General features: G+C 43.8%; 1 protein-coding gene across 3 annotated transcripts in view; it reads left to right on the plus strand.

Moving 5' to 3' along the window:
- EIF5A2 (eukaryotic translation initiation factor 5A2) overlaps positions 1 to 17,781 on the plus strand; it is a 160,622-nt gene that overhangs the window by 14,253 nt on the left and 128,588 nt on the right. For all 3 annotated transcript variants that reach the window (XM_044070059.1, XM_044070060.1, XM_044070058.1), the window contains exon 3: positions 17,638 to 17,742. In XM_044070059.1, the coding sequence (XP_043925994.1) occupies positions 17,638 to 17,742 (105 nt within the window). The remainder of the gene's footprint in view (positions 1 to 17,637; positions 17,743 to 17,781) is intronic.

A 17,781-nucleotide genomic window follows, 5' to 3' on the forward strand; every position in this document is an offset into this window, starting at 1 on the left:
GCGGGATCCATTTTGAGGCATTGGTCTCCACCTTGTTCTGTTTGTGTTGCTGGCAAAGTTAAGGTCCTTGGATCTAATGTGTTTGTACCTTGCACATCCACGAGACAGAGCTAGGTCTGGCAATGGCTTGTATGCCAGGCATGCACAGCCTCTAAGCTACAGGAGACTAGTACAGAGATACCCTTAAGGTGATCCTTGTAGGACAGAGTGCTCCTAACCTGTATTCTCCTGGTGTGAAACCTTTGAACATTCCAACTGTTGCACTTGCTTGGTTACGTGCAAGTCTGTTGTATCCTAACTGGTCTGATAAGGGATGAGTACAGTGGTTCTATAACTTTCTTGAACCTGGATGCTGTACCTTTGAGTTGGGTGAGAGTGACTTCTTAGTGTTTGATGCATGTTGATCAAATGCCAGGCTACTGTCTACATATTTATTGGGTCCCTAACCATTGGTCAACTCAAGGGTGTTTTGTTAATTAAATAATTAGGTTGGGTGGACCCCCAAGTGGGGCTAACTCCTTCGTATTGAATTTTAATCCATGGAGTTGGTACCAGTAGTTTTAGACCCTCTTGTAGGATTTTGGTGTTGGTGATGGCTAATTTTTTTTTTATTCTTAATCAGTGAACTTGGTGAGCCGGAGACCTTTGACATGAGCCTGTACGGATTTGCCTAGTTTTGAGAGTTTCACAATACCCCACTTTGATATCAAAACGCCTTGGTCAGATCAAAGTAGTCCGTATATACTTTTCCCTTCATCAGTGGCCTTGATGACCTCTATGCCTATTGGGTTGAAAAGGCAAGACCTTGTGTTAAAGCAAACTGGGAGGGGACCAATGTCCTTGCTAATCATTTCCATGACTTTACTTGTGGGTGGCCTATGTAACCTGGGGTTGGGAGGGTGGCCTAATGGTTAGTGTTTGCCTTGCAAGCACAAGGTGCAGGGTTTGAGTCTCGCAAGGGATATTTGGCTAGGCTTAAAATGGCTCACAAGGGCAGTTAGCTTGGTACTAATCTATGAACCTTGTTTGAGGCTACTAGTTATAGGAATTCCTCCATTTTGGCTCACAAGGGCAGTTGGCTTGGTACTAATCTATGAACCTTGTTTGAGGCTGCTAGTTATAGGAATTCCTCCATTTTTGGTTATTTAGGAGGCAACTGAGGATACTGTAGGTGCCCATTGAAGCAATGTTCAAGTGCTGAGTGCCAGTAACACTCCTCTTTGGGGGGGGGTGCTGAATGGGTTTCATTGGGTAGAGGTGAAAATGCAGCTAAATTTCAGCCAGTAGATTGTACATTTACCAGTAGTTCTGCACACTTACCTTTAAGGTTCCTGGCATAGCTGAAAAAGCCTTGGCCTGGGGGGTTATTCTAACCTCTTAACTGACCTTGTCTGGTTTTGTTTGGGTTGAATCTGTGAGCTCTTGTCTGAATTGCTTTGATTTTTTGCCACATTTTCTTGTTGCATACCCTAAGTATTCTGCCAGTGGAATTTGTTAGATGTGAGCTTTACTGGAAGGTATAGCAGCTGTTATGTGTTTGTACAGGATTTCTGTAAATTCTACGTATGTAGCTGTGTTGTCAGGGATTGGGGGAGCCATGACTTTTAGCAAACTTGCTTAATAGAATGTAGTTTTGCTTTGTAATAGTTCCTGTTACAGATTTAGTTGGGATTTCAGGTGGGCTTGTTTCTGTGGAAAATGTCTTGGTGGTCCAGACTCTGACATGGGGGGAGGGGGGGCACACTCTTAAGTAAAAGTGTGGTCTGTGGCATGCACACTGATCTAGGGTGTTTATACTGAAACACCAAGAAACATGCATGTTAAGTTAGAGGCGGTATACATTTCCCTGTCTGAGGAGGCAGTTTCCCATGGATGGTGAGTGCCTGTAGTAGGTTTAGGTAAGAGTTGAGCTTTGGTCATAGAGCTGATCAGAGGTGACCAGGACATGGTAAGGAACTTTGTCTACAGCTGCTTGGAGATGGGGGACTTTAGGGAATCTTGTTTAACCAACCTGTAGTTTTGACACTTGTTGGTCCAGCTGGGACAGCCCTTTTTCAGTGGAGACCCGGGGAGAAAAGCTTCACAGTAAATGCATTCAATAAAATTGACTTGTAAAACAAGAAACCTACATAGCTAAAGCATGTTAAAAATACATGAAAGTAATTAACATAGCATGCGTAGGTATAATGTAGACGAATACATATAGGGCAAACAGTTGATTCATTTGACTGCCATACTAGAGACAAGATAAACTGGCATAGTATGAAAGAGGTTAAGTAACAAAATACTAAGAAGCAAAGAGGAAGGAAAAACAATTTACAAAATTGGAGAAGTGCTAAACAGATTTCTAAAAAAGTGCTAAAGAGAGATTTCTAAAAGAAAGTGCTAAAGAGATTTCTAAAAGAAAAATTAGAGCAGCTGAGAGGCAAGTCAATCATGTGGGAGAAAGCAGTGACATAGTTTTGCTTTGTTTTTTTTTTTAACTGCCTTTCTGAGTTTGGGTTTGGGTCTAAGGAGACTGATATGTAGTGGCAATTTATTCTAGTTCACAGCAGGCAGATAGCTATAAAGGTTTCTTCCTGAGTTAATCATGGCTTTGTGAATGGACAGGAGATGTTCAGAGCACTGGATAGTTCTTGCAGGAGTGTAGTGGGAGGTTATAGATGCTGGGACAAGTGGGCTGGTAAAGAATAGAAATAATTATCTGGAGTTGAGAAAGGCGGTTGTGAGGGAACTGAACTGGTTAGAATTAAGGGAGCAAGGCCGTGATGAGTGTGGCAGTTCAGTACCAAATTTAGCTATCTTGTAAGTGGATTCTAGTTAAGTGTAGCCTGCAGATTGGTGAGAATTTGAGAGCCATAGAGGGGTAGGTAGGCATGTGAAAGCTATTTTAGCTTTGCTTGCAAGAGTTTTCTCCTTTCTATAAATGAGACCAAGTTTTTGATTGGCTTAATGTTAGGACATGTTAGTTAAATTTTGAGTTTCAGTGACTTTAGTGTGACTCAACTGAGATAGGGGTATTATGGGAAGTAATGGTGAAAGATGGTTTTGGGTGACATTGTTTTTGGTAAAAGTAATAGCTTGGTCTTTTTTGGGTTTGGTAGAAGATGGTTTAGGTTGAGCCGGTTTTCAATAAACAGGGGGGTTCTGTTTGGTCTTCAATGAAAGAGTCTGCAGTGGAGATGACTGGAATCATCTGCATACTGAATTAAGTGATGAGTGAGGGGTAGTGTGATAGTTGATTAGTAATAGTAGTGGCCCTAGAATTGACCCTTGAGGTACTCCCATCTGTATAAGGCATTTGGGGGAGGTACTCCCATCTGTATAAGGCATTTGGGGGATGTAGCAGAGTTCCATTTGATAGATTGGAAACTATTTGGGTAACTAGAGTACCAGGAAATGGTGGTGGGAGACTTAACCGTGGGCGAGATGTGTCAGATGCCTTTGAGAGATCAAGAAAGAGACTAAAAGATTTGTGAGATGGTGTTTATGAAAGAAGTGAGGGCAGGAGATGTACTGTGGTCAGGGCAAAAACCTTGTTGAGCAGGGGTGATTAGGTTTTTTTGGGTGAGGTATTGAAGGGTTTGTGTACATGCGCATCTCTAAGATCTTGGGGAGGGGTAATAGAATTGCTATGTGCCTATAGTTAATTCAGTGGAGTTGCCTCCTTTGTGGATGGGAAGAATACATTTTTTTCCATATCTCTGGGACTTTGGCTTCAGTAGTAGATCCATCTATGAGAACAGAGATGGGTAAGGCAGGGATGTAGCCGCTAGAGAGTGGAGGAAGACCAATTGAGGGAGTTGCATTTGTTGCTTACATGAGACCACTAAGTTTGCTGTTCTAAATGTGTGGAAGGCACTAGCCTTACACTCGGGATGTATCCTTAACTGTATAATGCTGCTCAGTGCAAAGAATATATTGCTGTCTTGCACAAAGATGTCTCTTAGTTCAGAGTTGTCTTGTCATTTTATATGTGCATGGACTACAATAAGAGTTGTGGTGTGACTTGAGTGAGGGCATGTATCCTAGTGCCAGACAGGCAACTTATCTTGTCCAGTCTGGTAAGAGGGCCAACTGTCTCATACAATAGAATCCATTTGTCAAGAACTAGGTAGCTTGCTTGCCTTGTGTGCTTTCTTTGGGGGTTGGTGTCATTGGGTATCTGCTTGTGTGATGGTAGCTGTTGCTTTTGGTGTGTATTTCAGTGATTGAGGATGGGTGTTGCAGTTTGATCGCTTGGGTCATTGAGGTGCAAAAGTAACAGGAGTACATCACTAAAGAACGCTCAAAGTAAACTATGTGCAACTCGGGGAATGAGCGTATCACCATAGAAACGTTAAATTTTTATTAAAAAAAACTGAGCTCTGGTATCAGACTTGCTGTCGGCATAAAGTCTTCAGATCGTCTGACACTGGAGAGGGATTTTCACTTGGAATACAAATGGATCTACCCAGTATTTCAGATGCAGCTCTCTGCATCAAGCACAATTTCCTTGTTATCCCTGCCCCAAGACTACAAAGCCAACTACTTAAGGCTATTGCAAGGGTACCAGATTACACTGAAATTTAATGTTAATACAAATGGTAATGTTGACCAAACAGTCACGCTTCAGGAGTGGCCACAGTGTTGCCAATGAAGTACCAAGGAGCCGGGCATAAATATGATGGAACATGAAAATACAAAACCTCTCTTTGCAGTAAACACTAGTTTTAGCCACAAGAAATATTAAAATAACAGATGAATAGATTCGCACATGTATAAAAATGGTACTCAACTAATCTCGCTAAATTTCCTGCCTAAAGAATTATTCCTTTGTCACTTCACTAGTGCAAGGGAAGATGAAGTGGGTGAGATCCTCCTGTCCAGTTCGGGGAGACTTTTTGAGACTGCAGTCTGTTAATATTAAAACATTTCTGTGCAAAGTGACATCGCCTGACTTCTGGTTCCCATGCGGCCCCCATGGCTAGGAACTGCCAGGATTTGTGCACCTACATGTCAATGCGCACAGGCTTTGCTTAGGTCTGGTGCAGCTTCTGTTAGTCCTAAAACAATTGGACTTCTCATACTGTGACCCAACAAAACCATGCATTTACAGGCATTGCATCTCCGGGTTCGGTAATTTAATTTTATTACTATTTCTTAGTCTGAATTGAGATTAGCCTAGTCTCTTCCAATATCTGTAAAGTGTTTAATGTGCCCTATTTGTGTGTAAGACTGCTAGACCTTTTAAGAACAGAATAAGAACATTTGTTGGACTTAAAACATAATAGGCAAACTAAGGCATTGGCAAGACTTTAACGAATGTAGACCATGTTTTTAGATTTCTTTATGGTCCAACATTTGTTTTAAGATCCTGAAGGTAGATGCCTAGATGTCCACTTGGATATCTGTGAGCTAAGATGGCCACTTAGGCTTGATGCCACAAAGTATCTAGGTATTAATGAGGCTATTAGCTTGTCTAGCCTAATAAAATTAACCTATAGTGAGTGCACTAAAGCTGCCCTACACTTCATGCAAAGTCTGTCCTAAGCACTTAACTTCATATGCTTGCTACTATACAGGATGTTCATCGTGTTTCACTGTTGCGGTCATGACTGTAGGGTTTTCCCCTGCCGGCAGGCAGTCCTCGGTCGGCCAGAATCCCAAAGTCTGGGTCCGGCATCGGGTGTTCAGCCATGCTCCCTGACGGAGTGCCAGGAGTACAAAGCTGACAGCCGACGCCATGTTCTCCAGTCTTTCTTGCTGTGCAGTGATAGCAGTTAGCAAGTGCCGGTTGGCTGACTCCTGACAATTTTTTCTTAACTAATCGTACCATATGCAAGACTACATATGAGGAAAATACAGTGGTACCTAAAGTGTGTATGGTCTCAGCATTGCCACAGTTTAGACATACTGATCTCCATCCTGCCTTTTCTTCAAAAGGTATTCTTTGGTGGTCCAAGGCATGTAAAACCCTTCTGCCTGCCTCCTGCCACTCTGATACTAACCACGGATGCCTCAGATTATGCCTGGGGAGCCCATTTTCAGGGCAACTGTCTGCAAGGCCTTGGACAAAGGATCAGAAGCACCTGCATATCAATTTAAAGGAAATGTTAGCCGTTCATAAAGCCGTATTGGCCTTCAGGAGTCTTCTACAACCAGGACAACTGATACGGACAGACAACACCACAGTTATGTGGTACATAAGCAAGGGGGATCTCATTCCTACCCCCTATGCAGACTAGCCATGGATCTGTGGAACACAGCTCTAGCTTGCAATCTGGACCTTCAAGCTCAATTTCTACCAGGGAAGCAAAACCTCCTGGCAGACTATCTGAGCAGAAACCTTTCGGACCCACACGAGTGGATGCTGGACACTGAAATATTCAAGATAACAGTCTGGGGATGTCCTCACATAGACCTCTTTGCATCCCACCTGAATCTACTACAGATTTTTTGCACCAGGACTTCCCACGAACAAGCTTGGAAAGTGGATGCACTATCATTCAGTTGGAGAAACCTCTTGGGATATGCCTTTCCGCCTCTTCCACTGGTATTAAAGATCAAACAAGACAAGCCCAAGATTATCTTGCTGGCCCCGAATTGGCCTCTACAGTTCTGGTACCAAACTCTGAAAAACCTTTGTCTGGAGCCCCTTTGGATTTTACCAAGTCTCAGAACCTTCTGTCCCATCACCAGGGTCAGGTTCTACACTCCCATGTCAGAACACTCAGCCTGGCGGCCTGGTTAATCCAGGGTCTTTGATTCATTCTCTCCTACCCAAGCAGGTTATGGATGTCATTTTAGAAGCCAGACGTCCTAGCACTAGAAAATATTATGCAGGAAAATGGAAAATATTTTGTTCCTGGATGCAGGTTCAGGATTCTGATCCTCTTCTTCCTAACATTCCTTTGATTTTACTTTACCTGACAGACCTCTTACATAAGGGTCTCTCTCTTCCATTAAGATACATGCCTCTGCTATTTCTGCTCATTGTAATACAGACCCTCCAATCTTTTCCCACCAGCTCATGAGACATTTTCTCCGAGGAGCTAAGAACTTAAGGCCCCCTAGATCTCCTCCTGTTCCTGCTTGGGATCTCAACTATGTTTGGGAAAAGCTCACCTTACCTCCTTTTGAGTCTGCTGCCACTTCTGACTCCAAGTTTTTATCTTGGAAAACAGCCATCCTGTTGGCTCTGACCTCTGCCAGGAGAGTTTCAAAGTTGCAAGCTCTTATGGCTGTGGAACTTACAGGGTGTCTTTAAGGACAAATCCTACTTTCATGCCTAAGGTGGTTTCCAAAGTGGCTTTAAATCAAACTTCACTTGCCAACTTTTTCCCCACTCCTCAAAATAAAAGGGAAAGGATCTTACATTCCTTGGATGTACACAGACAACTACGTTTACCTGGACAGAACCAAGGACAGGAAATCAGAGCAATTGTTTCTTATGCTTCAAGTTCCCAAGGTAAAGCAATTTCAAAACCAGACCATTTCTAAATGGATTGCTCATGGAATCAGATTTTGCTATTCACACCATGGAAAGCAAATCCCAGGGAGTATAAGGACTCATTCCACCAGAGCTGCTGCCACTTCCGCTGCCTTCCTCAGGGGAGTTCTACCAGAGACATTTTGGAAGCTGCAACTTGGAGTTCAGTGCATACTTTTTCAAAGCACTACAATTTACCTCTCTAGGGCAGGCTTTGCTTCTGCAGTCTTGCAGGGCCTTTTATCCGCCCCTTATGACCACCTCCCTTTCATTCTGCTTTGGGATTCTACCCTACAGTCATGACTGCAACGGTGAAACGCGAACATGGTGCAGTTGTGTGCACTTAACATAAATGCAGATGTTGGTGTCTTCACTGTTGCAGTCTGGGTTTCCCTCCCTCCTGTCCCCTCTTTACTTGTGTGGTTCCTTTTTTCACCATTCTTCTGAGAGGTATTTGCAAAGGGTATGGGACCTTTTTCATTTTGGGACTCCGACATCTGGGGCAAGAAAAAACTGGAGAACATGGCATCTGCTGTCAGCTTTGTACTCCTGGCGCTCTTGACGTCAGGGAGCATGGCTGAACAGCCGACGCTGGACCCAGACTTTGGAATTCTGGCCGAGGACTGCCTTCCGGCAGGGGAGAACCCTACAGTCATGACCAACAGTGAAGACACTAACATCTACATTTATGGTAAGTGTACACAACTGTACTTTATTGCCAGCCACCACTCTGAACACTGCACAAACATGCCTAGTTCATAGGCGGAAAGCTGTAAACTGTCTTCTGGAATGCTTCCCAACATTTATCTTATAAACCTGCCACAATAAGCATCATCCTGGAGCTTTAAAAGGGCAACAGAATCTGTACTTGAGAGCTAAACGCCAAACTACTGTGTCTTTAAAACCTAGCCATGAGAAATGACCATAGATGTGTTTTATATATGCACACTTTGTGTGTAAATGTGTACTGTAGGTTAATATAAAGGCAGTTTTTTAAAAGTATCAGGCTAAGGGAGGGCTTTCCCAATTTCTTCCAGTAGTAACCAGTAAGATGAGCATCCAAAGCCGAATGGTGGGCAGGTCAAAACAGGAAAAGGGTGGGTTGGTGGTGAGCCAGTTCAAAAAGAGCTAATAAATGCAATAAAATGAGGTCTTAACCAGAACTCCTGCACACCAAAGCCACGTGAAGCTACTACAGAGATTTAAAATAGCTTAATTTCCAAGCACACCAAGCTTCATGACAAACCAGCTGCTACTGCACTTGTTTGACTTGGAAAAACACTTTAGTGGCCAGTATGCCAGAATTCTTTCAGAACTGGTGAGGGTTATGTGCAGAATGCCCCCCCAAGTTCAAGGATGGGGTGAGACTTTACATTTAATTCCTAAAGTCATAACCCTTTGTGGTGGTAGAATTGTTCCAGAGCCAGACCAACCACTTCCTGGATTGCGTATCCTAGAAGAGGGGGGAGTTTTTTATAATCCTTGGATGTATATAGGCAACTGATTTTATTTTGAGATGAATAAAGAATCTCTTGCTGGGCAGAAGTTCCCTTTTGGAGAGGGGATTTTCATTTTGAATGTTTTAAAGCTAGGAGTTAAACAGCCAGACTGTACTGTTTTTAAAGAAGTGTTTTTCCTGCCACTTTGAATGCCATTTTCTTCTGTGGAGAAATTTACTTTAGGGGATGGCTAATTTTAGTGTTTAAGCAGCCACTGCCATTAACATTGAAAGGAAAAATTGGGCCAACGAAGAACCTACTCAAAAATTCCTTGGACAATAGCTTACTGGGTTTGGTTTAGGATTTAATATGGACTGTTGATCCATATAAAGTTTCTGGTAAAAAGGGGGGGGTGGTACCTCTTTCATGAAAATATTACCTAGTCTGAATCTGGACAGGTGGATAAAAGGGTGTGTGCAGGGCTTTCTCCTGATTTCTGATTCAGACTGAGGAGAGCTCCATTTCGGAATCTGAAACTAATCTGAGGAAAACACAGGATGTGGAAGCATCTTCAGTGGGATAAGTTTCTCATCCATCCACAACCCCTTTTACCCCTTTTTTGCACATTGGAGTGTCACCTGTAGCAGTGATTTTTTTCAGAGGGGACTAGCTCTAGATGGCGGAGCTGTTTTATAGAAGGAATTTCTAGAACCTTTTATCAATTCTTCCAGTTCTGTCAGCTTTGGAGGATGTTGCTGCCTACATACACTTTATCAGGAAAAAAGTCAGCTAGCTGCCCCTAAAAAGGCAAGACTAAGTTTTATACACACTTCCCAAACCTGGCCTAACAGTTAATCCTAATGCTTCTATACACTTAGTTGGTTCCAGTCCTTCACTTTCTGATATGGATGGGAATAGAATTGGAAAAGTATTGGGTGTATGCTTCTGATCCAGCACGTGAGCCTGACAAGTCCTGAAAAATCAGGAAGTGTGAATGAATCTTTTAAATGGGTTCTGAAGATCGATCAAGGCTACAGATGGTGGAAGATTATATTCATGTTGCACTGTTGCAGTATATCTTCATGTTGCACTGTTGCAGTAATCCCACTTGGTTATTTGCCTGCAGGTAGCCCTCAGTTGGCCCATACCAGAGACTTGCTATTTCTGCGTCTGTTGCTGTCGCTTCAGTGCTGATGTCAGGTCATCGGGGGGGGGGGGTATAAAAACAGGCAGCCGGCACTATTAAAGCAGTCTTTCTTGCCAAGGAGCCTGAAGCAGTTTGCACGAGTGCTGGTCGGACACTACTTGAGTTTTCATTTCCAAATTGAATCATCCTGAAGTCTTAAGCTAAGTACCCCCTTGGATCCTTTTTTTCTTGCTCTAACTGATGTCAGTCTCTCGCCTGTGGAAAGCAAATACCATACAGAGATTTCCATTCTTACTGCGTCACTTGTTTAGGTCCAGACCACGACATACCTTGCTGTTGGTTTTGTGCCTTGTTCAACACCTGAACGTTTCGTCGTTGGGCCCTTATTGTTGCTAAATACTTTCGCTCTCTCTCCGTATTCTGAAATGGCTTCAGTAAGCCATCCGACTACTGATCTTCCGAAAAACAAGTATAAAGACTGACTGCATAGGTCCAAAACTGCAGACTACACTTCTGTTAAGCTTGTCGACAGTTCGCTGGTACTCTGAGGCGCTTTCGCAGCCACTCATGCATGCTTCTATGGATTTGCAGGCCGCTACAGAGACCCATTTGGAGTCAAGTATGCCACAAGACTCCTCTTTCACTATGGAACCTGCAGATGTCTCTACCTTGGATGGGTCCGGAGCTGCTGTGCAGGCACCAGCTTCTGAGGAAGTTCTTTGCATTACTGATATTCGACAGACTACTTTTGCGTTTTCAGTTCTGTCTAAAACTACAGAGTTTCTAAGGCCAAGATATGAGCTATGCCTAAACTACCCAAACTGAAGCACCTGCTTCCTTGCCACAAAACCAAATGCTTAAAATGGCAGAAGACCTGATTATGCCGATTAGGAGAAGCCAGCCTTCCCCTGCTAAGAGACCTGTCCCCAGCAGCTTTAACAAACCAAGTTTCTGATTTATGAAGATGTGCCTTTATCTGTTTGAGGATTCAGATGCAGAGGAATCCTACTTTGATAACATCTCCACTGGGAATGCCAGGATTATCCTCTGTCCAAAAAGATGCTCAGAATTTTTAAGATTACCTCAACAGACCTTTAGCAACACCTCCTGTTCTGGGTGATGTCTTTATGGAATCCAGTCTAACTCCTAATACTTTACCCCCTGCTCCAAGGAAACCAGATTGGGTAATAGTTCCAGACTCAAATTTATTTTCAAAAATCCTACTGCTAACCCAGAGGTCCTTGCCCAGGGGCCTAAAGTTATAAAAGCAACTACAGCTAAGAATCCTACCCCTTCAGACATGGATTCCAGAGCTTTAGACATATGCAGTAAAAAAGTATACACCTGTAGCTCTTAGTTAGGGCATCGAAATACCAGCAGCATAGAAATACCAGCAGCATATTATGGAACTTGAGCAAAAATTATCTGCCTTTACAGACTGCAGAAAATAATTACAAGAGCTTATGCTTTCTGCAAGCCAAGTCAGCAAGCATACCTTGCAATGTGGCGCTGATGCCCTAGAAGCTGCTTGCAGGGCAGCAGACGCTGGTTCTGTGCAGAGAAGGCATGCTTGGCTTAGAGCAGACCTTGCCAGACCATGTCAAATCAAGATTACTTAATGCTCCTTTTGAACAAGGACATTGTTTGGCACCAAAGCAGCAGAGGTTTTAAAAAAGATGGAAGAAACTGCTAGGTCTATGCAGACTATCAAAACAATTTTTACAAGTGCAGCCTCCAAGATTCAGTAGGCATTGGGCCTTTCCAGCCTCCTCAAGGCCATCTCAAATTAGACCACGAAGAAACAGACCCCCCCCCCCCCAAGATTAGCGTCGGGTTATGCAGAGATTTAAGCAATGGCGTACCTCCACCTAAAACGGGGAGTGCTAAGCCACCCCCTTGTGGAAAGAATTCACAATGACTTCAACTCAAGTCATCACCTTGTAGGTTCATAGGTAGGTGCTATGTTGGCCCTAGGGCCTACATAAGCCTAGCCAAATGGTACCCTGGCTTTTGCCACCCAAGAAAATTATTTTCCTGTGCCCCTGTCAAGCAGAGCCACAGAAGTGATCCCCAGGGGGAATTTCCTAACTCCCATCCAATCAAGATTTTTCTTGAGTGCTAATGAGGAGCTTTGTTTGATATACAGATAGTTTGTTCCAGAGTATGGGAAGTCTCTGGGACAGGAATCTATCCCTCCAGCATGTTCTGTTTATGTCCCTAAAGTGGAGCATGTCCCAACAGCTCTGGGTTTGACATGGCTCTGTTAAGCAGAGATCACCTCTTGAGTAGGTGATGTGAAACTGAGTAAAGCTGGAGTTTTTTGAGACTGCCTGCATAGGTATTTCTGCAGCCTTTCCAGTTATACATGTCTTGAGGTACATACCAAAAGGGGCGTTTTACTCTAATGGGTCTGAGTGAGTTGAGGGGGAACTGATGTCCCCCCCCCCCCCCCCGGGTGAGAAACCTTTTGTGATTAGGTGTGCCATGTAGGATTTCCTGAGCACCCACCCCTGCTTGGGACCTTAACTTTGTACTGGAAAAGATCACACTACCCCCCCATATTGAGCCTGCAGCGTCAGTGGAGTTCAAATTCCTCTCTTGGAAAAACAGCCTTGCTTCTGGCCATCACTTCAGCTGGAGTGTCTGAGCTACAAGCACTTATTGGCTGTGGAACCCTTCATTACTTTTCATGCCTGACAGGGTCTCCCTGAGGACTAATCCTTCCTTTATACCAAAGTGGTGTCCAGTGTACCTCTACCAATCTATCCATTTACCAGCCTTCCTTCCATAATCCTCAAAATAAAGGGGAAAGGATCCTGCACTCCTTGGGTGTACACAGGCAGCTTGGATTCTACCAGGATAGGATTAAAGCCTTCAGGAAATCTGGCCAGTTACTAGTCATTCTTTCACCAGGAGCAGAAGGCAAGGCCATTCAAAATTTCCAAATGGATAGCACATTATATTCATTTCTGCTACAAACACCATGGGAAGCCAACCCCTCTGGGTCAGACCGCATTCCAATAGGGCAACTTCTACCTCTACAGCATTCCTCAGGGGGGTCTCTACCAGGGACATTCATCAAACATCATCACCTACCCATCTTTTCCAAATATGGGGTGGGTTTTCCAACAGCAGCCATGCAGGGCATACTAACCAGCCCCAACTCTTCGACTGCCTCCACCCTTTCTTCAGCTTTGGGAGTCGACCCAAGTGTGGTGACTGCAACAGTGAAACACTAAACCTAGTGTAGTTGTGTACACTTACCATAAATGTAGATGTTGGTGTATTCACTGTTGCAGTCCTGGTTTCCCACCCTCCAGCCCCCTTGTCTATCTCTAGCACTCTCTCCTCTGTTACTCACCCCTTACTGGGTTATTGGTGGTTACTTTTTACTGGTGGTGGTTTTCCCACCATAACTTTGCTCCCTATTTGGGCCCCTGACATTTGGGGGTAAGAAACTGATGTAATGGCAGTAAAACTGATGTAATGGCATCTGCTGTCTGTTTTTATATACCCCCTGATGTCAGTACTGAAGCAACTGACACAAATATGAAGTCTCTGGTATTCGGGCTGACTTGAGGGCTACCTGCAGGTAGATGACCCAAGTGTGATGACTACAACAGTGACTAAACTCGTGTTTCCAACAAGTGGTATATGAGGGTTTAATAGAACCTGATCATCCTCCCCAAATGGTGAAAAGTTCTTATTAAAGGATGTTTTTAAAGCCAAAGAAATTCAGATTGGTTTTGGATCTTTCCTAAACATGTTTGTGAAGTGATGTCATTTTTTAACACTAGAATTAAAAGATGCTCATCGCATCCCTGTTTATCCAGACTTGTGATGTTACATCTGCATCACACTCTCTCCTCCTTGCCCTCTGGACTGTCCACTGCACAAAAGAGTTCATAAAGTGGAAGCTCCTTGCTTAGTGTAGAGTCCTGTTGCCCCCCCCCCCCCTCCAAGTGTCAGTCATCTCACTTGGATGAGATCTCTTCAAGCTGGGATTCTAAGGGCATATTAAAGTGTCTGAATTTTCACACAGTTGTTTGCGGCATGTTGGCTTGACACCCCTGTCTTCAGGGCGTTTCTGCTTGGTGTACCATTGAGCATGTCCTTTGTCTTTAAAGTCCAATTGCTAGGGTTTGTCAAACGAAATGTACTTTGGAGATGGCCGATATCCTTGAATCCATTCCAGGTCTCCCTTGCTGTTCAAAAGTAGTCACCACAGAAGCCTGACTCTGGTAGCAGTTTCAGGAGAGATAAGTGTGGAGGGTGTGGGATACTAAAGATGGGTGATGAGCACAAATGTGCTTGCCCTTATCCAGGCACAAAACTCAAACTCTTCATATTAGACGGTACTTTTTATGGTATAAAAACAGGTAAGGTTAGTGTGCAAAAACAAATCCACTGTAAGCCAACTGCAATATTCAGCTCATTAAAGTTGGATCTTATAGGTTCATAGTTTTAGTTCTAAGCTAACTGCCCTTGAGCCATTTTAAGCCTAGCCAATTATCCCTTGAGACTCAAAACCCTGCTTGTTTGTAAGGCAAACACTTTGGCCATTAAGCCACCCTCCCAACCCCTTCCCCTGTGCCCCATCCCCAGCTCTTTCATTAAAATGCAAACAAAGTTCTAGCATGTCCAACCTTTCATGTCCTGTTTCTGTGCCCTGCCTCCAACCCTTCCAGTTATGTCTTAAACTGTAGCAAGCTATTTGGTACAAGTGTAGTATATAGTTGCTACAATTTATACTCTGCAAGCACTTCAATTTTTAAACTGTAGCAGATTGCTACAGTTTAGAGCAGTGTGCTAAGAACTTGGTGTTTTGTTTGTAGTAATTCTCCCCTCTACTTCTGAGCAGGCTAGTTTGGCTGGGCAAGGTTCCTGAAAGCTGCCAGGGCACGAAGATGGCGCTGGTAGACTTGCACAGCGAGAGCTGCCTCCAGGTTCATATGGGTTGACTAGGTTCACCACAAGGACCCTTTTCAGCCTAGCCATGCATCCCAAATTAAGTTCTGGTACCCTTGATAAGTGTAAGCAGGGGCTTTGTAGATGAATTTCCTTTTCCCCATCCATTTGTCCAAGTTGCACTTTAATTGCATTGAGGAGGAACACTGCCTTGCGTGGATGGAGAAGTCTGTTTTAGAGAAGGTGTAGTCTCTGGGATATATAGCGCAGTTTCCATCGGGTCCTACTTGTATCACAGGCAAGGTTTAAGCCTTTAGAATGGGTAACTCTGGTACTGTTTTGCAGATATGTAGGAGGTCCATCATAGTGGGATTTTGTAGTGACTTATGCTAGCCATAGATCTCCCCTCAACGGCCTTTAGGAGATGGAATACAAAGATACTGCCTTGAGGTAGTCTGCTTAGGATTTGTCCTTTATTTTGGTGAGGAACCTCCTGAACGTTCCAGTTGAATGTCTGGTTAGCTACATACCAAAGGGGGCATTGTACTAGATAGGTCTGAAAGCAAAGTACGGTGGAATTTTTCCTTTGACATAGATCCCATGTCTTTAGTTGTGTAGCATAGAATTTCCTTACTATAGACATGCAATGGTCAAAGGCCAGATTCCTGTCTGTCCTTCCTGGGCTACTGGGTCAATGCTAATGACTTACTAGGGGTGGATGACTTGGTCCATGGCTAATGCACCTTTCCTGGCGAACATTGTTGGTGGGCGATTCAATGACAGTTGCTCTTGTCACCTACAGGCTTAGTCCGCAGACATTCTTAACTTCAGACAAGTGCCAGAAAGCGGTCCCTGGACTTCCCTGAGGGGCACTGTTTGTCACTGGCCTCATTGAGGTGGACTCCCCCAATTCTAACTTCCTGGGTCCTGTCTGAGCCAGCTGGCTGTCCAGTGGGTGAATACCCAATGGGGGTATTGTCAAATGCTTTGGCCACGTCAAGGTAGGCGGTGTGAAACATTTGCCCTTCTCCATTGCAAAGAAGTCCACCAGGTTGAGTAGGCATGACCTGCCCTTGACCAGGCCACACTGGGTTGGCTCCAGTGTCTAGAGATTTCTTGTTAGACTTCCATGGCTTGGCATTTGACACTAGTGAGACTTGAGTCTGTAGATGGCCCACCTTTGTGTAGAAGTATGATTGCTGTTCATGAGGCCCCAAGTCTGTTTGGCGACTAATGGCAATTAGAGGTCCTGATGGGTCATATTTCATGCTATTTAGTAGGCATTTTGGGATTTTGTGTAGGCGCAGTGCTCTTGAGAGCATTAAGGTCCTGTTCTGTAGTGAGTTTGGTATTTTCTGAGAAGGTGGGGGAGGGGTTAAAGTTCAAGCTAAATTTGTCAGCCAGTAGGTTTGCTGTATATTCTGGCTCGGTATAGGGGCTCCACACAATTGTGTACTGCCTTTGAGGTTGTGGACATAGCTAAAAGTCTACAGACAGCCATTTAGGTTGGATGGGATTTCTGTTGCAAGAGGCCAGGCATTTAATTTTGACTTCAGTTTTTGGTATTAATGAAACGGCAAGTTTATTCATCTGCTGTTATACATTTCTAACAGAACTCTGCTTGCAGTCAAGTCTATTATAGCTGATGTTCCATGTCTCGATTGTTCCAACTCTTTTCCACTGTTTACGGTTTACTAAACTTGAACACCACCATGTTTAATCTGACCCCTTTCAGCCTTTACTTGAGCTCGGAAGGAAATCGGGCTTTCAGTAATGAAGTACATAGCCGAATTCAGGGTGAGGTCTGTCTTGTTTCCCTTTGTGACCTATGCTGTGAAGTTTTGTGCTCTTGTAGCCAGCTGCAGACATTCCATTCTTGAAATGTTTTAGGAAGTATTTATGGTGGCCATCTAGCCTCACGGAGAAATGCTATTTTTATAGCTTCTCTTGGTCTGTTTAAATCTGTGGTCTAGGATAGCCACTGAAGTAGCCCTTGAACCCCTTTTACAAATTCTAATTTAACATTTGTGGATGTACACAAGCAGCAAAAACGGACCAAACATGGTCTCTAAAAAGGTTCCCTGCTTTTTGTATCCTGGTTTTCCAAAAGCATTGGGTTGAAAAGGGACTTGCCAGAAATTGGATTACAGTGATTGGACACTGAATCGAAGACCTTTCAGCTAGAGTAGTTGCTGATGAAGGACTTTCAGAAAGTACTTCCTGGGATGTTGCTTGTGCAGCAGCTGTAAATTCTGTTCACTAGAGGCATTGAACTGGACCTTATCTCTAGGCTTGGGTCACTTTTGGTGTCTTGATATTAAAGGGTGTATTCCTTTAGTAGCTAGCCAGGAGTATAAGCTTGGACTGCACAGCTGGCTGATCAGAATCATATTTGATAAGGCCAAACTACCGTACATCTGTACTGTTAGATAGCTGTCAGAATGCCCAGACTGCAGGCCCCATGGGAACTGAACCATCTTGTGGTAATGGGTTGTAGCTGTTGCTCTACTTAACTGCTGGTTAAATGGGTTAAGGGTTGTGGCCAGTAACCTGGTAGTGGGGTCTGGGATAACTCCCAGTCAATATAAAACCTATAATGTGTGTCAAGTGTAGAATTGGTTAAAACGTAGCTTTGATGCTCTTCTCTAGATCTTTAATGTTTATTTTAACAGGTCCATCTGGTTGGCATTGACATCTTCAGTGGCAAGAAGTATGAAGATATCTGCCCCTCTACCCATAATATGGATGTTCCCAACATTGATAGACGTGACTACCAGGTGAGTGTAAGCCAGCACTGCATTGCATTTCATTTTTGT

The sequence above is a fragment of the Protopterus annectens genome, chromosome 4.part1 (assembly GCF_019279795.1).
Source record: "Protopterus annectens isolate FY-2018-M chromosome 4.part1, PAN1.0, whole genome shotgun sequence".
NCBI classification, from domain to species: domain Eukaryota; kingdom Metazoa; phylum Chordata; order Ceratodontiformes; family Protopteridae; genus Protopterus; species Protopterus annectens.